The sequence below is a fragment of the Rhinopithecus roxellana genome, chromosome 5 (assembly GCF_007565055.1).
Source record: "Rhinopithecus roxellana isolate Shanxi Qingling chromosome 5, ASM756505v1, whole genome shotgun sequence".
Classification (NCBI taxonomy): domain Eukaryota; kingdom Metazoa; phylum Chordata; class Mammalia; order Primates; family Cercopithecidae; genus Rhinopithecus; species Rhinopithecus roxellana.
The window spans coordinates 110,532,654-110,556,085 of record NC_044553.1 but is presented as its reverse complement, the minus strand read 5'-3'; the positions used below and the strand labels follow the sequence as shown (position 1 = coordinate 110,556,085).

At 38.4% G+C, this 23,432-nt stretch overlaps 1 protein-coding gene across 1 annotated transcript; it reads right to left on the bottom strand.

Moving 5' to 3' along the window:
• Positions 1 to 2,510: 2,510 nt before the first annotated feature.
• RCN2 (reticulocalbin 2) lies at positions 2,511 to 20,427 on the bottom strand. The gene is made up of 7 exons (XM_030931302.1): positions 20,055 to 20,427; positions 19,576 to 19,681; positions 16,317 to 16,513; positions 8,223 to 8,336; positions 4,883 to 4,979; positions 3,861 to 4,003; positions 2,511 to 3,340 (listed from the first exon to the last, which is right to left on the bottom strand). The coding sequence occupies exons 1-7, from the start codon at positions 20,196 to 20,198 to the stop codon at positions 3,188 to 3,190; spliced, it is 954 nt and encodes a 317-aa protein (XP_030787162.1). The 5' UTR covers positions 20,199 to 20,427; the 3' UTR covers positions 2,511 to 3,187.
• Between the last annotated feature and the right edge of the window lie 3,005 nt (positions 20,428 to 23,432).

The window sequence follows — 23,432 nt, the reverse complement described above, 5'->3', positions numbered from 1 at the left end:
TATTTAATACCATTCCACTGAACTGTACAATTAAAAATGGTTAAGATGAATTTTGTTATGTGTATTTTACAATTTAAAAAATTATAAACAGTAAAAAGATCAGTGTTGCTAGGGGTTACAGGGAAGGGAGGGATGAATAGGTAGAGCAGAGAAGACCTTAGGGCAGTGGAAATACTCTATGACACTACAATGGTGGGAATATGTAATTATACATTTGTCCAAACCCAGAGCATGTGCAGCACCAAGAGTGAACCCTAATGCAACCTATGCACTTTGGGTGATAATGATGATATGTTAATATAGTTTCATCGATTTTAACAAATGTACCACTCTGGTGTGGGATGTAGGATAATGGGGGAGGCTGTGCATATGTAGGGCAGGGGACATATTGAAACTCTCTGTACTACTTTTTGCTCAATTTTGCTGTCAACATAAAACTGCACTAAAAAAATAAAGCATATTTTTAAAACTGCAAAGGAAAGAACTAAGTAAGGCAAACATGATATGCTGGTTTTTCCTCTGAATGTCCTGGCTACCTTTAAATTTATATCATAATCTAGACAGTCATTTTCTGTCCTGCAAATTGGCCCAATCAGAACTATGGATGAGCCAACATGTGCACATCCCATCAACTTTTCCCCTCTGAAGTTGTACCTGAAGTCAAATAATGGAAGTGATTAAGTCCTTCAGGCAGAATCAGCCAATGATTCAGAAAGTCTCAAACTATTTTTACTCTTATGCTCAAGGATAAATTCAAATTATCCTAATTATATTAAAACCAAAATAAAAGTTTTATTTTAAAACAGTCTTATTTAAAATTCAAATCCAAAAAAAAAGCCTTAAAAAGAAAGTTTTCTATTTTGACTCAGCAGTAGATACAGCATCTCTGTTCAAGCAGACGATTCTTTTTCTCTGCATGCTTATAAAAAGCCAATTGTTAAATGTGAAATCTTCACTCAGTCACAGCAGGATGGGCTCTGCTGTGGCTAAAAACAAAAAAGCACAACCAAATCTCAGTGGTTTAACATACTAAAAGCTTATTTTTTCATCATACAAAGCCCACTGTGGATCCAGCTGACCTACAGACTCAAGATCAAAGCCACTTTGATTTTGTGGCTCCACCATTTCAGCTGAGGCCTCCTGCACAGTGCTGTGGCAGAGGAAAGGGGTTTGTCATGAGATAGTCTGATAGTGACACACACTAATTCCACCCATGTTTAGCTGGTCAGAACTAGCCATCGCCTACCTACAAGAGGGCTGGCAAGTGTAGTTTTCTTTATGCTAGGAAGGAAAGTAGTACAGATACTGCATTTCTGCAAAGGATTGAAATAGAATCCGTATCTGATGATCTATTCTGGCATAGATTTTGGAGAAGCTAGAGAGAAAAACAAATAGTTAACACACTAGTCAAACTGGTGATTTCAAATATGCCAGCTTCAGTGAGGCTGACAAATGACAGATGAGTGATAGTGGTAAATCTGTAATTCTTAAACTGCTATAGCCAGACATATATTGTAGGTTAAAATGAAAACCATGTACTACTTTAGATACCTGAGTAAGCAAGCACTCATTAAGGTGTGAAAACTTACAATTTGCAAGCACACCTCACATCAGCAAAGATGCAGCAGTAGAGAGGTATATAGGTGTAGTCGATTCTATCAAAAAAGTTTCATGTCTTCTCAAAGTCATAGGTACTTGCTGAGCCCCCGGAATGCGAAGTGTGCTGTATATGAGACAACTTTAGCCTGGAAAGTGATTAAGAGAATGGATAGCTGATCTCTTCACCCACAAATAAAAGTGATTTAAAGAATGAAAAACTAGAGGCCAGGCACGGTGGCTCACACCTGTAATCCCAGCACTTTGGGAGGCCAAGGCGGGCTGATTACGAGGTCAGGAGATCGAGACCATCCTGACTAACACAGTGAAAGCCCGTCTCTACTAAAAATTCAAAAAAGTTAGCCAGGCATGGTGGCAGGCGCCTGGTAATCCCAGCCTGGGAGACAGAGCGAGACTCTGTCTCAGAAAAAAAAAAGAAAGAAAAAGAAAAACTATCTCTGTACATCAGAACTAGAAAAAAATTCCTCCCTTTACTTTTCCCTATCCCATCTCCACCAAAGGTAAATAAATTGACCTACTGAATTAGGTTAAAATTGATTATCATGCTTATCAAGTATGATTTTAATTTCAGTGAAACTGATATTGAGCTCTACTGTTGATATCTGACCAGCTATATTGGTAATTCCAACCTGCATTACTCAAGATTATTTCCAGCCCCAAAGAGCAAAACCACAATTGCTACAAGACCAATTAAAATGTGTCAGTTGCACATTCAATATTATGATTGCCTTATCAAAAAAAAAGAAAATGCAGCAAGAATAATCTGACAGTTTTGGGAACCACCCACATAAAGGAATGGATGAGGCAAGATAATGTACAATACCACAAAACCTGTGCTAAATTCAATATTTATCTGAAAAATTAAAGAAAAGCAAACAAACATATAAAAAGATAGGACATTTCATTTTTAATCACTCAAAAATGAAAAAGGTTTGGACAATGTCAAATTCCACTCACCATAATGCTATAGTTATACATTAAATATAATTACTATCTATACATATGCAAAAATATAAAGTTCTATTTCATACATAAAATCCTTTATAGAAACCATTTTAAAATTAAGCAGACCTTCTCAACATTAATACGTGAGGTCTAAGTCCTTCTAAAGGTTTCTTTAAAGGTTTTTAAACAAAATGCTAAACCTAAAAACACTGTCCTGTCAGTTCCCAAATTAAATCTACTTAGAATAAAAACGAAAATTTATAGCTCAGTCACATACTACTTAAATAATATTGTTCAGGCAACTCTAAAATCCTCCATGTTTTCAAGTATGGAAATAGAACTCAAATATTCCACAATACAGTACTAAACGGATGGAGTATGTAGGAAAGACTTTGTTGTCATATGGCACAATATTAATGTTTTGTTGCTTCAATACGTTTTGAAATAAATTATCAGGTATTTGGTTTTTTTTTCCTAAAAGACCAAAATTATAATCTACATTAAGATAATTCTGACTGTGATAAGACTTAAGAGTGTAAAATACAACATCAACATTTTATCACAAAAGTAAAGCTGGTAACAAATTATAAAAGGAGCTAGTACTCTACTGAGACAGGCTCGGCGATTAAAGCTCATCATGATAGAAATAGTCATCATGGAGCTGTCTGCCATAATCTGTGGCTTCACTGGTGAGAAACAAGTCCGGGTTTTCCAGAATCTCTTCTTCAGAGAGCTTTTTGTCACCATTCAAATCCATTTCATCAATTAGATGAAGAGCCTTCAAAACAAAACAAAAAAGTATCAATTGTAATAAGTATTTTCAGCAAGATGTTCACAATTTAATGTGATCTGACTTGTCAAAATTATCCAGGTGTACAAGTACTCATTATTGTTTAAGTATCTAAAAATGTTACATGTAACCAAGTCTGTCTACTGCTTTTCCCATTATCTCCTTTCTTCATTTCTGCTGGGTTCTGTCTCTCTCTACTCAAATCCAATCCAGGATATATCAAAGCAAGGCAAAAATTATTATAACATACTTTGAGTCCCTGTAAGTAAATACAAACTATTATTCTATTCACTGTACTCTCAAATTAATACATGACACAATCTTAACTTCTCTGTCTCCCTGACAATCTAAAACACTTTGTAAATTCAAAACACAGCAATGCATCAATCCCAAATAACTCCATTACTTCTTTCTTTGGCTTAAGATTTTGAACTTCTTTTCCTATCAAAACCCCAGCACCAAATCTGGGGGAGGGGGTGGAGAGAAACAGTTGTTCTGTAACACTTACCTCCTCTTGTGCAATGCCCTGATTATTAGGTACTACCCAAGGTAACAGCTCTTGGGGATCAAGCCTGCCATCGTTATCTTTGTCATAATCATTCACGAATCTGTCTTTCTCAACAAGTATCCATTCTGGATCTTCATTTGCAGCTTAATATAAAAAAACACAAATATACATACACAAGAATACCACATGTATCCAAAAAAAGTTTGGTATATCTCTAGAATAAAGGAAGTGAATTTAAAGTTTACTAAAGAAAGCCCAATAAAACAGTACTTAATTGAAAAGTCCTGACATAGGTACAAATATATGGTAATTTTCAAAAGTGACACAAGTCTAAATAACCCAGTTTTAAAATCACTGGATGTTAACACAAACTAGTAATTTTATTAACTGCTATTTGTTCTGATATCTAGTTTTCCCAAATGTGAGTTGGGTAATGTTTTACTGTATATCATGTTTCTATACAAAGTTTCTTACATGTTTTCACAAAGTAATGCCATGTGTAATTTTAAAGTGACTATCAGAATAAGTAAAACTGGTGACCAATTTAAAAATGGCATTGTTTGGTGTCTTTAAGCAACATTCTGAAAAAACAGCTGCTTATATGAAAGCGAACTCTTAACTTCAAACACTTATTCACCTTCTACTAAGCTTCTGATATTGTGTTTACACCAGCATTTGTAGTATTTTATGTTTCCATCTCTTTTAAGATCCACCTGCAACAGCACAGGATTTTGTTTAAAAAGATCTACCTTCCCTCCTTCCCCATTTAAACTGATAATAAAATTAGATTTGTTCGAAAAGAAAGAAAAATGTTTGACTCTAGACATGGAAGTAAAAGTAAGCAAGACAGTGTTCTCAGATAAGCTATAAATCCATTCGTTGAACTTGCATTACAGTTAATGAAACAAGCAGGATCAGGCACAGATCCTCATTACATTTCTTGTCGAAGAGACCTTTCAATGAGCAAGGCTGTCTCTTTCCTCAATTCCTTTTCGCCTTTCACATTCTCCCAGGTGACTTACTTGGATCCCACCTGTAATCACCAAGAAATTCTTCCAAACTAACAAATCCATCACCATTTTTGTCATGTTCTTCTAAAGCTTCTTGAATGACAAATTCCTATTCCACATTCATTAGAAAAGAAAAAAAAAGGTACAAAATGTTCAGTCTCACCGCCATCTGATTCAATCGTACTACAGAACTTTTAGAAATAAATGATAATTATTGGAGTTCTAGTGGTGCAATCAGCTAGTAAGGTACTTATACAGGAAAAATCATTTTGGTTGTCCATGTCTTCAAGACAATCCTCCTAAACACTGGAATTTAGAAGCAAGAATAAAACCTAAAGTACTATGTAGCTTCAAATTCAACATCCTTAAGCTTCCGATATTGTGAAGAACTCCACTTTCACTCTCATAAACAACCTCAGCTTTACACTCAGGCTATTTTCTACACATCTCTCCCTCTCAAGAAAGACATCTTGTACTCCCCTTGTCTTTAACTCCATTTGCCCTCTAATCCATAAACAACCCTAAAAGAGCCCTTACCTTAGAACTGCTGTTCTGCCTCCAGATCTAAAATGTGCCAGCCTGCCATTATACCTCAACCTCCTTGCTTCCCCTTTAGCAAACCTCGCCCTATCCATCCCAAACTGCCCCCAAACCTGTTCCTCCCTCTTATCAAAGCTTCTTATCAAACAACCAATCATTTTCCCTAAAGATGACTTGTTCAACGGCCAGCTGTTTCAGTACTTTCCTCAATATCTTCCTATCTCTTTTTTTCAGATGGGGTCTCGCTCTGTAGCCCAGGCTGGAGTGCAATGGTATGATCTCGGCTCACTGCAACCTCTGCCTCCTGGGTTCAAGCAATTCTCCTGCCTCAGCCTCCTGAGCAGCTGGGACTACAGGCGTATGCCACTATACCCAGCTAATTTTTATATTTTTAGTAGAGACAGGCTTTTGCCATGTTGGCTGGGCTGATCTCGAACTCCTGATCTCAGATGATCTGCCAGTCTCGGCCTCCCAAAGTGCTGGGATTACAGGCTTGAGCCACCCTGCCTAGCATCCCCAACCTTTTTTTTTTTTTTTTTTTTTTTTTTTAAGATAGGATCTCATTCTGTCACCCAGGCTAGCGAGCAGCCGCACAATAATAGTGGCTCTGTAGGCTCAAACTACTGGACTCAAGTGATCTTCTCATCTCAGTCTCCCAAGTAGCTAGGACCACAGGTGCATGCCACCAAACCTGGCTAACTTTATTTGTAGAGACAAGGTCTGCTATGTTGTCCAGGCTGGTCTTGAACTCCTAGCCTCAAGAGGTCCTCCTGCCTTGGCCTCCCAAAGTGCTGGGACTACAGGTGTGAGCCACCATGCCTAGCCCATCTCTGACTCTTACCTTCCCTTAACACTTATTTAGTAAGTCAACATTCCTACATACGCTTTCTTCAAAATGTTGCCCAAATCTATTTCATTCCATTGCCAGATAGAACTCTGGGCCATATTACATAATGCCTAAATTATTTCATTGCTTTTACTGGTAATTCCCCTCTTTAGTCTTCAATTGTTCCTTATTCTCCAGAGAATCAAGATCTACCATCCTTTGCCTGTCACTCTTGGGCTCAATTAGCTTGTCCCAACTTAATTTTGGCACTTAAATTACACCCAGCACTGTTCTTAAACTGGGTCATGTATTCTGTGCCAATGAGAAATTAGAAGCTTCACAATGGCAAGAGAAGTGGTATTAATAACAGTGTCTTACCACTGAGCTATGGAGAAAAATGTATCTGTAGCCTTGTTATGCAAGGCAGCAGGGTCTACCATGACACATTAAACAAAAAGCTGTATCTCCCCTCCTTGAAATATCCAGGGAACCAAGCCACATAGCTGGAGGCTGATGTCATGCAACAGACTTCAATATAAATGTTTAGTCTCTTTTTTAAAAAGCTATTTGTTACATTAGTCTTTATTTTCCAACGTGATGGTTTATGCTTTCAAGCCTGGCCAAGTCATAATCGGGACTCAATTAATGTTTGTTGAGTTAAACTTAGAATTCAACAAAAGTTTTGAAAAACTGGTACTTCTTTTTAATACTAAAGGGACGAGAGGACTCATTATGCTTAAAATTGCAAAAACATTACTAGTTATAAGCAGCTGCACCCCTACCAACCCTATGAAGAAGAATCCAAACATGACGTTTTTCCAGACCAAAAGCTTTCATAAGTGATGCTGCAAATTAAACAGAAATCCTAGTATTACTAATATTGAAAAACCAAAAAAAAAGTCTGAAAGCTACAAAAGGATAAGGAAGGCACTGAAGGTAACATAGTTATGAGAGAGAAAATAGCCTGAGGAAGCCTGCTGCTCACACATAGTATAAAGATTTAAAAATTCAGTCCTTCACCTTCTCCGTCCCAATAAGCAACTTCGCCACCACCAGAAAGCCTCCTTACCACTCCTAATTTTAAGTGGGGAGAATTAGGATCATTTTAAATCTATGTATCTCTTAAAATTCTGGTTATATGATTTATTTTAACAACTTAATGAACAGGTTTTAAAGTTTTGGTCACTTGGGAATGTAAATTCATACAACCACTATGGAGAACAGTTTGGAGGTTCCTCAAAAAACTAAAAATAGAGCTACTGTATGATCCAGCAATCCCACTGCTGGGTATATACCCAAAAGAAAGGAAACCACTATGTCAAAGAGGTATCTGCACTTCGATGTTTGTTGTAGCACTGTTCACAAAAGCCAAGATTTGGAAGCAACCCAAGTGTCCATCAACAGATGAATGGATAAAGAAAATGTACATATACACAATGGAGTACTGTTCAGTCATAAAAAAGAAAGATCCACGCAACAACATGGATGGAACTGGAGACCATGTTAAGTGAAATAAGCCAGGCACAGAAAGACAAACATTGCATGTTCTCACTCATTTGTGGGATCTAAAAATCAAAACAATTGAACTCATGGACATAGAGGGTAGAAGGACGGTTACCAGAGACTGGGAAGTGTTGGGGGAGGGGGCGCTAAGAACAGTTAATTAGTACAAAAAAAATAGTAAGAATAAATAAGATCTACTATTTGACAGCATAACAGGGTGACTACAGTCAGTAATAACTAATTATACATTTAAAAATAACTGAAAGAGTGTTCACTGGATTGTTAGTAACACAAAGGATAAAAGTTTGAGGGGATGGATACCTCATTGTCTATGATTTGATTAGTTCACATTGCATGCCTGTATCAAAACATCTCATGTATCCCATAAACATACACACCTACTATGTACCCACAAATATTTAAAATATATTTTTTTAAAGTTTTGGTCACTCAGTAATTCTCTTAAAAATGTTTCTTTCTTACCGTCATATAATCAACTTCTTCAGGATGCTCAAAAGCAATAAATTCTTCAAGACTCAAACCGGGACCTGAATCCTGGTTAGCTTTTTCAAATCGCTTCTTGTCCTTTAAGTGAAGCTTTGAAAATTAAAATTTCTCATTAGTATACTACATCATTTTAAATACTTTGAAAAATACAAACTTTGTGAAATTTAAAGTACATTCCCATCCATTATCTCATTTATCTTCACATCATCCCTTTGAAGGTAAGCTACACAAATACATGTATTAGAGGCAGGATAGACTCACAAGCTCTAGAGTCATATAGACCCAGACCTGAATTCCAGCAATGCCACTTACTAGCTGTGGTGTCAGCGCAAACTGCTTAACCTCTCTAGTTTCCCATTTATCAAATTGGGGTAAAAATCTCTAATAAGCAATTGGGATGAGAATCCGTACTACACAATTAATAAACCTTAAGTATTAAGTATTTAATGATCATTGATAGAAAAGCAGATTAAGTGATTTGATAAAAGTCAGAAATACAGCTAAAAATACTGAGCATGGCATAGTGGCACACGCCTATAGTTCCAGCAACGTGGGAAGACTGCATGAGCCCAGAAGTTCAAGGCCAGCCTTCACACCGTAGCAAGACCCTGACTCAAAAAACAAACAAAACTACTGAACTTGGATCCTCCCTATTCTTTCTACAGTACTATACAGTCTACTTTAATAATTAATCTCAATACTTTTTTGCATGTCCAAAAGTCAATAAATTTATACCATGTATTAAATCTTGGTAGGGCTTTTAAAAATTGTTTCTGGTCCTCTAAGTGACTTTTCAAAAATACATTATTGTTTCAGAAAAACAGTCTTGTTATGTTGAGAATCTCATAATATTAGCATATGTACCTAATATTTGGAAATCTTTTCCTTTTTTTTTGGGTGGGGAGATGAGGTCTCACTGCGTCATCCAGGTTGGAGTAGTAGTGCAATCTCAGCTCACTGAAACCTCCAACTCCCAGGTTCAAGTGATCCTCCCACTCCAGCTTCCCAAGTAGTGAGGACTGCAGGCGTGTGCCACCATACCCAGCTAATTTTTTGTATTTTTGATAGAGATGGGGTTTCACTACGTTGCCCAGGCTGGTCTCAAACTCCTGAGTTCAGGCTATCCACCTGCCTCAGTCTCCCAAAATGCTGGGACTACAGGCATGAGTCACCATGCTCAGCCTGGAAGTCTAGTCTTAGTAGGCTCTTTATAGTGGTAATTCTGTATATTCAGATATAAATACATCAAAAGTTTAAATGGATCCCATGTAGAGGTTTAATAAACACACATCCTTTTCAACTTTCTCTCCCATCTTCCCCTCCGCCCCCGTTTTTCTAAATAATTCGGCAGCTATCAGGGACAAGGCTGCTTTTGATAAAATTTTCAATGGTAATTCTGTAATCAAGAACCTTGGGAGCCAATAATGCTATATTGCTAATCCTGCATAATTTCTGTTTTAAGAATTTCTGGGAATACCTTTCCTTCCTATAAACTGATATGTATTAAACTGTGCATTTCTTTAAAGCACAATTTCAAATATTTTAGAAGCTCTTAAGTGTTTCACTACTGAATAAAAATGCCCTTTTCAGTTTTCTAGAATAAAGGTCAGGTAGCATTTACCTAAACACTAGTTCTTTTACAATTACTGATTTACAGCGGAGAGGCTCACCTCTTTCCCCAAAGAATTTGTTTTATTAACATCTAGACTCTACAAGCCAGTTATATTCACCCAATCATGACAGAAAAAAAATAATAACTTGTTTCCAAATAGCTCCTTTTAACTTAATGTTTCATAATTTTTAATAACTAGACCAAATAATTTGTATTTTATGTTCAGGTTTAACATGGAAAAAGCAGACAAACAAGAATTTGAGGTACTCTGCTGAGTCAATCAAATTCTTTTTGAATAAACCATTATTCAAAATACCAAGTACTTAGATTTCCTTATGAAAGAACCCTTCACTTTGGAGCAAAAAGGTCCATGTTTCAGGAGAAGAGCTAAATTTGGCCAAATTTGCCTATGGAAAGAAAGGATCTCTTTCAACGAGCTGAGATTTCTTTAAAAAAAAAAAAAAAAAAAAGTGAAAGGAGTAGCTTTTTCTGGTTCACATTTCATGGCCATTTGAAGAACACAAAATAAGAATAGCTCACATTAAATCGAAGAAGCCAAAAACAGAAAGACTGTTTTTTACAAAGTGGTAAATTCCTAAAAAAATAACAAAAAAGATGGTCAGTTTCATAAAACTTCAACACTCTTTTTCTTCTTTATAAAAACCTTGTATTCTAGTAGAGGGTAAAAAGTGTTACGTACAGTAATAAAAAAGCTAACATAATCATTTATTTTTAGATTACAACAGAAACTTATGAGGAACAAAACTGCCATCTTTTGGTAGACTAATGATTCTACATGAGGAAATATATAATGTGTGATACTAGAACAAACGACTAGGTCTTAAAAATTCTGATTAGCCATATGCAAAGTTATATCGTACATAAATAAATACTGCTTATACATGCACATTCAGCAGTCATGCCTGTAATCCTAGCACTTTGATAGGCCGAGGGCGTATAACCTGAGGTCAAGAGTTCAAGACCAGTCTGGCCAATGTGGTGAAACCCCATCTCTACTAAAAACTTAGCTGGGCATGGTGGCACACGCCTGTAGTCCCAGCTACTTGGGAGGCTGAGGCAGGAGAATTGCTTGAACCTGGGAGGCGGAGGTTGCAGTGAGCCAAGATTGAAGCCTGGGTGACAGCAAGACTCTGTCTCAAAAAACAGAAACAAAAACAAAAAACACTTGAACTTTTGCCAGATGGGTCTCCAAACTTTAATTATCCTATGTTGACTATAACTGTTCTTTATATTATAAAGAAATGCTTCTTCAGGCATTTCACAGCCTGAAAGGGTTCTTTATTCTCTATATGAAAACTTACTAAATGTAAGATAAAATTCAGACTGGGCATGGTGGTTCACGCCTGTAATCTCAGCACTTTGGGAGGCCAAGGCAGGCAGATCACTTGAGGTCAGGAGTTTGAGACCAGCCTGAACAACGTGGTGAAACTCAGTCTCTACAAAAAAAATACAAAAGTCAGCCAGGCATGGTGGCATGTGTCTACAGTCCCAGCTACTCAGGAGGCTGAGGCAGGAGAATCACTTGAACCTGGGGGGCTAAGACTATAGTGAGCTGAGATGGTGCCACTGTACTCCAGCCTGGGTGACAGAGAGAGACTCCATCTCAAAAAAAAAAAAGGTGAAGTTCAGATATCAAGCTGACTTTTGTTAACCGACTTTCGTATAGAAAACTTTATTTTATTCACATATCCAATTACTTTTTATGATTATTTTATTTAAGGTATAGTGTTTAGTCTATAACTGAGACTGATTCATTCCTCATCCTTTATTTTTTATTTTGAAAAATAATGCACTGGGTTCATCTTTATACTCCACATCAGTTTTTAGGACATTCTTTTTTTTTTTTTTTAAAGAGATGAGGTTTCACTATGTTATCCAGACTGGCCTCAAATTCCTGGGCTCAAGCAATTCTCCTACTTCAGCCTCCTGAGCAGCTGGGACTACACATACACACAGGAAGTTACTTACAGCAAATTCTAAAAACATATGATTAGAACTTCATGAAGATAGAGACATATTCCTATGCTGTCCAAAAAAAAAAAAATAACCAAAAGGACTCCCATTGAAGTGTTCATTTTAGGGATCGATCAATTCCTTTAGGCTGTTAAGATTCATCTAATTCATCCTTTAAAAGAAGAGTGTTATAATCAACATGTTCTAAGTAGCTGGTAGGGAATGCAGAATTAGAACCAGACACCTTTTAAAAGAACAGTTCATAAACAATTTATGAGTCATGTATCTCATCAAAGTGAAGATTTTCTTCTCAGCACCATCTATTATATCACCTCCTTCTAAGAATACAGGAACACGCACTTCTTATTTTTTAATGGGAGAGTAATTAAGTCTTTTGAGTAACAAAAAAATAAAAATAGAAAACACAATTAGAATCTAATTCCAGCAAGATTTTAAAATACTGTATTTAACTTCTCTGTTGTTCCTAGGAAGGGAAATCATATCATACGATGCTTTGGCTTTAGATAAGTTGGTTTAAGATAAGTTAATTCCTATAGTAAATGAGGATACTTAATAGACAGATGATCCCAAATCTCATTATCACCACTTGTTTTTCCTTTAGTATTTACAAGTAGAAAAAGACTGAGTTTTACTAACTTTAGTCCACTATAGAATGAAGACCCAAATAAAAACAAAAGATACATTTTCCCCTTAAAAAAGAAAATCCTAATTAATCTAAAGGTGATAGTTAACAAATGCATAAAGTTTTAAAAAGTTGATTAAATATAAATTTATGTGAACTGTAAATGCTTTCTTCAACAATATTCTTTTAAATCAAAACAGAACTGCTTATCCCTCCAACTGCTACCATTTATTACTATTTATCCACACTATTATAGTCCTAAATAAAGTAGAAATTTTTATTTATTTTTTAGAAACGGGGTCTCTCTGTTGCCCAGGCGGGGTCTCTCTGTTGCCCAGGCTGCAGGGTAGTGGCATAAATATGGCTCACTGCAGCCTTGACTGCCTGGGCTCAAGCAATCTTCGTGCCTCAGCCTCCCAAATAGCTGGGACCACAGGTATGAACCATCATGCCCATCTATCTAATTTTTAAATTTTGTTTAGGCATTTGCTAACTATACAGCTTTAGATTACTTGGAGTTTAATTTTTAAGGGGAAAATGTATCCATAGAGATGGCATCTTGCCACATTGCCCAGTTGTTCTTGAACTCCTGGGCTCAAGTGATTCTCCCACCTTGGCTTCCCAAAGTGCTGAGATTACAGGTGTGAGCCACCACACCTGGCCTGAATGGGAATTATTATCCTCATTTTTGGAGATGAGGAAACTGAGGCACATGAAAGTTTAATAACTTACCGAAAGTTACACAACTGTGAAGTGCTGGAGCTAAATGTGAAGCTAAGCAGACTGGCTCTGAGGATGGAGCCCCAAACCTCCACATTGATGGTGTAGTTATTAGCAGAGAATTAACCAACTTAGAGTTAGTGGTGGCTTACAGAGTTCAAGTGGCCAATATGATTCTAAACAAATAGCACATTTAGAAAGCATTTACCAAGGAGGGAATGGGGTGTTATTGTTTAACAGGTACAGTTTCAGCTTTGCAAGACGAAAAGAGTTCCGGGGATTAGCTGCACAACACTGTGAATGTACTTAGCACTACTGAATGGTACACTTTAAAACGGTTACAATAGTAAATTTGTTATACACTCCTCCCTCCATATTTGTGAGAAATTGGTTCCAGAACCTCCCTCAGATACCAAAACCCAAGGATGCTCAATTCCCTGATATGAAGTGGCATAGTATTTGCATATAACCTACACATATCTTCCCAAATATTTTAAATCATCTCTAGATGACTTATAATACAAATTACAATTTAAATGAGGAGTAAATCATTGTTACACAATATTGTTTAATACGATAAATTATAGCCACAATAAAAATTAAAAGGTATATACCATAACAGGGTAAGTTAAAAACAGAAGAGCCTTGACTATTTTCTAAGCACCCTTGACTAATGTTTTGGGACAGTTTGCAACAGCATGTTTGATTTTATTTTTACTTTTTTCTACACATTAAAAGCTATCTTTAAAAAATTCTTGGTGATAGATACTCTAATTACCCTGATTTGATCATTATATTATGTTTGTGTTATATCAAAATACCACATGTACCCTGTAAGTATGTAAATACAACTACCATGTACCTATAAAAATATTTTAATTCTTTAAAATTAGTTTTCAAATACAAAAGTATTTGATACAGCAATTCCTCAAGCTCACAGTCATTTCTGTTGATATACTTTTGGTTTAATAGACTTCCTAAAAGTCTTGAAAAAATTTTCTACTAATTCCCCAATAAAATTAGTCTTCCTCAGTTCTGCTTAATTAAGAAGCATGTATTTCAACAAATTAAACCATGAGACACATTAGAACTCATAGTGATAATTAATTTTCAAAAAATAAGTACTTTGGGGCTAGGTGCGGTGGCTCACACCTGTAATCCTAGCACTTTGGGAGGCTGAGGTGGGTAGATCGCTTGACCTCAGGAGTTTGAGACTAGCCTGGGCAAGATGGTAAAACCCCATCTCTACAAAAAAAATACAAAAATTAGATGGGCGTGGTGGCTCCAGTGTGAAATCCCAGCTACTTGAGGGGCTATGTTGGGAGGATCACTTGAGCCCAGGAGGCAGTGAACCAAGATTACACCACTGCACTTCAGCCTGGGCAACAGAGTGAGATACTGTCTCAAAAAAAAAAAAAAAGGAGTAATTTTAAAGAGTGTACTCACTATGAAAAATGGTACTGTGGTTTCTCAAAAAATTAAAAATAGAATTACCATACGATCTAGCAGTATCACTTCCGGGTGTGTACCCAAAACAATGGAAAGCAGGATCCCATAGAGATCTGCAAATCCCAAATCCAAGATGCTTCAATGAGCATTTCTTTTGAGTGTCGTGTCAGTGCTCCAAAAGTTTCATATTTTGGAGCATTCTGATTTTGGAATTAGGGATACTCAACCTGTACATACAACAGAACATTACTTTGCCTTAAAAAGGAAGGAAATTCTGATGCATGCTACAAAATGGAATAATCTTGAGGACACTATGTTAAGTAAAAATAAGCCAGTTACAAAGAGACAAATACAGTGTATGAGTCTACTTAGATGAGGTACCTAGAGTAGCCAAATTCAGAGACAGAAAGTAGAATAGTGGTTGCCAGGAGCTAGTGGGAGGAGGGAATGGGGAGTTGTTGTTTAATGGGTAGAGAGTTTTCACTCTGTAAGATGAAAAGAGTTGGGGAGATTGGTTGCACAACACCATCAATGTACTTAACACTGCTGCACTGTACACTTTAAAATGGTTACAATGGTCAATTTGTTACACAGTTCTCCCTCACACATTCCTGGGAAATTGGTTCCAAGACCTCCCTATCAAAATCTGAGAATGCTTAAGTCCCTGATATAAAATGGTGCAGTATTTGCATATAGCCTACACACATCTTCCTGAATACTTTAAATCAGGGACCCTCAATCCCTGGGTCGCGGACGGGTTCTGGTCCGTAGCCTGTTAGGAACTGGCCCACACAGCCAGAGGTGAGTGATAGGCATTACCGTCTGAGCTCTGCTCTGCCTCCTGTCAGATCAGGGGTGGCATTAGATTTTCATAGGAGTGCAAACCCTATTGTGAACTGTACACGTGAGGGATCTTGGTTGCGCATTCCTTATGAGAACCTAATGCCTGATGATCTGAGGTGGAACGATTTCATCCTAAAACCATTCCTGCCCCCTCTGCCACACACTGTCCTGTGGAAAAATTGTCTTCCATGAAACTGGTCCCTGGTGCCAAAAAGGTTGGGGACCTCTCCTTTAAATCATCTCTAGATTACTTATAATACAAATTACAACTTAAATGAGAAATAAATCATTGTTATACTATATTGTTTAAGGAATAATCAAGAGAAAAAAGTCTGTACATGTTGAGTAGAGACACAGTTTTGTTTTTTGTTTTTTTTTAATACTTACTTTTTTAGATACGATCCTCAGTTGCTTGAATCCACAGAGGTGGAACCTGTAGATTGTTTTAAGTGAGTATATAAAACTATGTGTTTAAAAATGGGAATGGGCCATAATGGTCTTCTTAATAAAGGTAAAACTGATTGTTCAATGATATTAAAATATTGAGATACACATTCAAAACACATTTAAAAAGCAACTCTGGAAATGAGGACAATTAAATGATGCAGCTGAGAAAAAGAGATACAAGGATCATGTAGGTAATCTAGAACAAGAGTCCTAAATCTGGCCAGAAAGGAAGTCATCAAAATGACTGCTGAAGTGGAACAGGTGATTTCCTAGAGAACAAGACAATCCAGCCTACGACCTCAGGCCCTCTCGTGCTCATTCATGCAGAAAGGTAAAGTGAACTGACATGATCAAAAGGAACAGCTTGTACACATGAACTCACCTTCCTAAAGGATTCCTCTTCTGCATCATCCAGAGCAGTGTTCTCATCAAAGTCAATTACACGATCATACATCTGAATGTTATATTCATCCCATGTCACAGTATCATCACCGTTTTTATCATATTCAACAAACTGTTGTTTTGCTTCTTGCATAGCATAATGCTTAAAAGACATCTGAATCCATGAACTGAGTTCACCTATAAGAATTTCCCAGAACACAATGTATGTGACGTTAATTCTGATACTTAAGAGTAAGGATTTCCAAACCTCTGAAAAGGCAAAATCTTTGATGTTTGCAAATACTGAGAATTGGCCTAGTTGTATTAATAGAAATGGGGTAGGAAAGAAAAGTCTGTTTAGAAGAGCTCATGGAGCTTTTTTTTTTTTTTTTTTTTTTTGAGACAGAGTCTCGCTCTTTTACCCTGGCTGGAGTGCAGTGGTGCGATCTCGGCTCACTGCAGCCTCTGCCTCCCGGTTCAAGCGATTCTCCTGCCTCAGCCTCCTGAGTAGCTGGGACTACAGGTGCGCACCATCACGCCCAGCTAATTTTTTATATTTTTAGTAGAGACAGGGTTTCACCATATTGGCTAGGCTGGTCTCAAACTCCTGACCTCATGATCCACCTGCCTCGGCCTCCCAAAGTGCTGGGATTACAGGCATGAGCCACCGTGCCCAGCTGGAGCTTCTATACTATAACATGATCTAAATATAATGTAAGCACCATAAAAGTTCGGGTATGTTCTGTTCACTGATGTACATCAACTGCCTAGAAAGTTCCTGGCTCTGTAAGTATTTGTTGAATGAATTACCAACCGGCCAAAACAGCACTTTACTTTAAAAAAAAATACTATCCAAAATCTTGCAGAAAACCTTTGCTAACTACCACAGATCTCTCAGGAAGCATAAATATTTTGATAGCTATTTATTTTAATATGTATTATAAAAAATAGTGTTTTATATTTATGAAGGCGATATAAAGTCTTCCTTTAAAATAAATTTTATGTGAGTTGAATTAAAACTATATTAAGAAAATAATACATGGTTAAGTAGATACGGCCTAAATTGTGAAAAGGTATTCAAGTGACTAAGAATACTGCTTCAGTGTATTACCTTTATATATGTCGTAAAACATCTGGAGAAATTTTAACAAAGTTATGGGTAGTGATTTATGCCCTTCCTGCAACAGCTATCTGTCTTAACTTGGTACCTGAAGGCATGGGAAAAAAGTTTCTAAAACTCAAATGTCCACTTTTGAATCAACTTTTAAAAAAATCTATTCAGCTGGGCTCAGTGGCTCACACCTGTAATCCCAGCACTTTGGGAGGCTGAGGCAGGTGGATTACCTGATGTCAGGAGTTCGAGACCAGCCTGATCTCGGGTAAAACCCCGTCTCTACTAAAAACACAAAAATCAGCTGGGTGTGGTGGCCAGCACCTGTAATCCCAGCTACTTGGGAGGCTGAGACATGAGAATCACTTGAACCCGGGTGGCAGAGGTTGTAGTGAGCCAAGATCACACCACTGCACACCAACATGGGTGACAAGACCAAGACTCTGCCTCAAAAAAAAAAAAAAAAACCTACTCATAGAAATATTTACTAAACTGCATTAAGGAAACAGGGAGGGAAGAACACGAATATTTGTTAGGACAGGATGAGTATACCATTTATCAGGTCCCTCTACACTTGTTGCCTCTAATCTTCAAAACAATGCAATTATAATCATCACTATTATACAGGTGAGAAAGCTGAGGTTGAGAAAAGTCCAAGCCTTCATAACTAGTAAGTAGCAGAGTCCAGATTCAAACCTGTTTGGCTTCAAAGCCTAAGCTCCTACTGAGTTTTGCTACCTCTTAACATCTGATTCCAGACCTAGCCCTCAAAGAGTAAATTGCCAAAATTATCTTAAGGGTCCTCAAGTAGAATGAAGGCTTTTGTAAGCACCATGAGTCTTTCTTCTAGTTTATTTAAAGAGATCATCATGGCATAGAAGAAAACAGAATGGAACAGGGATCAGAAAGAAATGTGGGTTCACACTTCAGCTTTGCCATCAGGGGGTAGTTTACCATCTCAAACTTTTCTTCTCATCTGTATAATGAATATTTGGACTAAAATTTTTCTAACTTTAAACTTCTTAAAACCTTACTATTAAATATTTGAACATATCTAGGTCTTACCAGACAGGAACCACGCAGTCTTCCAAATCAACGTGTTGTGTTCTTTTATTACTCTAGTATAACCAAAGATTGACTTATTCTTAGATTGGATAATCAGAGTCCAAAGGTTTTGCTATTATTGTCTAATTAAGTGGAACAAAAAAGCCCTTAATCTTCCACAGGGTTCCAATGTGAATATGTCATTGACAGCACAACTTAAATTTGCCAGTTTTTAATTTTCTCCAGCAACTTCATTCCTTGATGATGAACAGCATTTAAATCAGAGTTACAGAAAAACAGCTAACTTAAGAGTCACAGTAACAACCTGAATTTTTCTGAGGACCCACTTGGAATGCTGACAGGGTACATCATTTGAATTGAACAATGGTGAGAGACAATTGCACAGCAATTTATTTAGCACATTCTTTTAATAGTCTGCACATTTCATTTCTGACTAGAGAATTTACCTGAGAGCATTCACATTTTTTTTTTTAACTGAAGGATATTAAAACCTGAAATAAGAGCAGGACACCTGGATTCTAGTCCTAGCTTTGCCACTTATTTGTAGAAGGCACTTATCCATGTGCTTCATTTCTTCATCTCCACAAAGTGATGTGGACAATATGATCCTAAGGCCCCTACCAGCTCTAATATTTTGGTATAATGTTGTAATAAACGTAATTCACAGGCAACAGGTCTTTTTCTACTTGCTTACAAAAAGAAGCAATTCCTAAAATTTAAATGAAGCATAGATCAAAAGAGCAAATCATTTACTGCAGTAAAGTTTTGGGGCATATTTCTCTAAAATAAATCATATTGTTGACACTAACAAAATTCATGTGAGAAAGAGGGTGTCTGTCTCAAGGTGTGACCTGCACATAGAGTATAGGGTCAATGATGTTTACATATAACTGGAGAAAGCACCGAGTTTTACTTGGTTCTCAGGGTCTAAAGATTTGTAGGTATAAAACCTATTCTCTATGTCCTTTTTTCCTTCTCACAGGACTTTCAACTTGGGACACTAGCAATCTATACATTCAGCAGGCACCCTTGCTTAACATGTTTGTGTTTGTCTCCATTGTTAGTTGTGTAGGGCAGTCCTTACTTTCAGTGAGAAAGCCATCTGAGTCCAAGTCGATTTTCTTTATGATCGCCTGCAGTCTTTTTTGCTGCTCTTCGTGGCCGAGTTTAACATACTCATCCACATCTTCCTTTGGGGGAAAGGACACACAGGAGGGCCAAGCATTACTATCAGTGGGGCAAAATGGTGGAGAAAAACAGGGCTACTAGAAGACCCCCTTGCCAAAGGGTTTCGGGGTCACCTGCACCTGCACTTCAAGGCCCCTACTCCCTACACACCCTCCATGATCTGAGGGTAGAAGAGATCCAGCTCTTGGGCCGTGCTATCTCCTCAGGCTTTCCAGGCCCCGGGACCCCCAGAGAGCGAGCGCTGCGCCACCCGGCCCCCATTGTCAGGTCCACCTGGCCAGGCCTCGCCCGGCCGCCCCTCTTTGTCCCGGGACAAAGCCCGCGGCGGCGGCGGTGCGAGGCCCGGCCTTCCCAACACCGGCCTGGCCGCCTCACCTGGACGCCCAGCAGCGCCTCGCGGTCGTAGTCGCTGCGGCGCTCGCCCAGCGGGTAGTGCAGCTCCTCCGCCTTGCAGGCGCCGGCCGCCGCGGCGCACAGCAGCAGCAGCCCCAACGCCGCGGGCCTCGGGCCCAGTCGCATCGCGCCGGCCCGCGGAGGACACCGAGGGATACGAGGAGGGAGGCGGACGGGGGCCGGGGCCGGGGCCGGGGCCGGCTGCGACGCTCCGCGGGCGGCTACAGAGAGGCGGCGCGGCGTACGTTGAAGGCAGAGGGAACGAGAGGCGGAACCTGCGGTGGCGGCCACAACGCCCAGGGACGGGCCGGAGGCCGGTCCACCAATGCGGTGCGGAGGCGCGCCAGGAGGAGGCCTATATGGCCGGCGCCGAGTGGCGGGGCCAGGCCGCGCCGCTGATTGGACAGTGGGGTGCTGGGGGCGGGCTGCCGCGATGTCGGGGTCAGCAGCCACCCAAAGAGCTCCAGGAGCCATGCTGGGACTGCAGACAGTGGAGACCCCCACGACCCGCGCCTTCTCTTTCCCCCGACACGCTTCGAAAAGCACGCCTCCACCCCACTCCTGCCCTGTCTTCCCGTCAGCCTTGTTCCTACCATAAACTCCTGGTTCACTCCATGTGTCACTCCTACCGTCCATCAATGAGAGGCTGGAGGTTTCTGTGACAACAATACAATATCGAAAAAAATTGCTTGAGGAATCAGCCAACAGTATTCTTTCCCAGTCTTCAGTGTATCTCTACTTACTTATTTTATCAGAGTAGGACGTACACACTCAGGAAGTGCAGCTAGATGCTTGTATCTGATGCTCAGTTTCGTGATTTACAAGTTATATGACCTTGCTCATTTCTTGGCCCCTGAAAATTTGTTTGCTCATCTATAAAATGGGCATAGTAATAAGACTACCTTAAAGAATTGTCGTGAAGATTAAATAATGTCATGGGTTTAGAACAATAGCTGGCACATAAGTGTTCAGTGAATGTAAGCTTTCATCCAGGCAAGTAGAGAAACAAAAGATGATTGCACAGAAGGAATAGCTTGGTAAGTACCTAGCAAAACCTTTAGGGACAGAATGCCTATACACATGGCTTCTATTGCATGTCTATTCACGGGTTTATGTAGTTTCTTCACCTCATCCTGAACACATTAAACTCTAAGGAATTTGTAGGCTGCAGCTTGAGCCCTTTTCTTTATTGATTGCTCCACTTAGGATCAGGCCTTTCACACAGAATAAAAGGCTTTCTGGGTCCTCTTTCATTTCTCTCAGTCTCTGGATTGGGAGCAAGAATTCTGTTCCAAACTGCAAAACTGAGTGGGCACAAGTCGCAGAAATTTCCTGGGTCGGATTGAAATGTATTGTTTGGTCACAGAACATTGAAAGATTCACAGAGCAAAGTGTAAGTTCAATCTTTCCAATGTTATAAAGATCAACGAAGAACAAAATTTAAATTTCAGAGTATAAATAAAAGCAAATTTTAGAGTTGATTTCATTAAACTAAAAAGAAAACCCTTTATTGCTGGATTTTAATTTTCACTTCAATTTGGATTTTAAGTAAAAAAAGAGAAAAATGTCCCAATTTAATATAAGGAACTCTGCGTTGTACCTGTTGTTCTCCAGTAAGTAAAAGGTAAACTTTGACCAGCTTCCAGTGTGATTCTAATTACAAAAGGTAGGCTACAAGGTACTGTGGAAGTTCTTCTAAACTCAGGAAATCCACAGATGGGAGTTTTGGGGGCCAAGGGAACTTAATGATATCTAAAGAGACAACGGAGTAAACAGTATCAGAAGTCTGGGTTCTGTCTTCAGCCCCTAAACAGGTTGCTTTCGCTCCCTGGGTCTATTGTTTTCATCTGGAGGAAAAGGATTGTGTTATCTCAGTGGATCTTAATTTGAGATCTTTGGGTTCCTAAGTGGGTCCCTGAATGGTTTTCAGTGGTGTGTTTATCCCAAAATCTTTGTGCATGTCTATATTTCTGGGGAAGAAATCTATAGCTTTGCTTTTATCAGAGTTTCAAAGGATCCATGTGGCAGAAAAAGTTAAGAGTCCCTGAAGAAGGCTCTGAGCAAGTTTTTGACTCTTAAAATCCATGATTTTATTGGGATTGTTTGGAAGCAGATTACAGTAAAGGCTTATGCTTAAAAGAGGCAAGACTGATCCAATGTCATTACTTGTGATTAATCCATTTTACTCAGGGAAAAATAAATATCTAAAATAAGTAACCTGTGTGAAAAAAATGTGTTATGAGAATCCAGAGATCAATTTTCTTGACCTATAAAAGCCCATAGCACATAGCAAAATTGGTTTTATTTATATTTTTATTGAGGCATAATTTACATAAAATACACAAATGTTAAGTATACAGTTTGATCATTTTTTTGGATTTGTTTGCTGTGAGAGCCTTGAGGTAGGGAACTGTGTGATTTCTCCTAAATTTTTGTGAAATGTATGAATTCAGCTATTCTGGAATCTTTTAGAAGTATGTATTATGGATAGTAAAGTTAACTTTGAAACTATTGAAAGAAAGATTTTATTTCTTGCTTTTTGAGTTTGGTAAGATGTGTGTTACAATAAGCAGTGGCTTAAAAAACAAAGCAATACTTAATATATATGGCGTGGACCCTTGTGTTGCAGGCTGATTTCCACTAGAATGAATGAGATTTGGCACAATAAACAACTTAAGTGGGAAAGCCAACAAACTCAATGAGACTGCAGCTTTGCACAGATGGAAAACACAAGACAAAAGAACAGACTATAAGGCAGTGAATGGGAGAACAACTTAGACTGAATGATCATGCAATTAGGGGGATTTTGTTGGCTGTTTAATCTTTTGTCAGTCTTTTGAGGGGAGACAGAAATGTGAGAATTCCAGGGGTATGGTGGAGTCTCAGAAGGTGACAAGAAAATGTGTAGGTGGGTGGGTGTATTATAATACCTTAAAAATCTTTTCATTTCCAAGGAGTAGCTGAATGTGTAAGTAGTCACAAAATCTTTATAACCTATTAGAAGTACTTCCAAGAAATTCAATGTAACTGTTTTTCACTGAATAAGATTTCCCTAAATTAAAGATGGATCTGTCCCAATGATAGCTCCATCCTCAAACAGAAGCCATCCTCCACTTCCGGCAATTCACATTTACGGCCCTTGGCCAGTTATACTGGTGCATCTCTTGCCCTAAAGGTAGCCCAAGTGGACAGATATTAGAGTGCCTTCCCTGACTTGCTCCCTATACACATAGGGTGACCATACATCTTGGTTGACCTGACATGATTATTAATCATGACTATTTCACACTCAAAAGTATACCAGAATGGGGTGATAAATTTTATGGTCACCTTACCTTTGGGCCTAACATTCAAACTGTC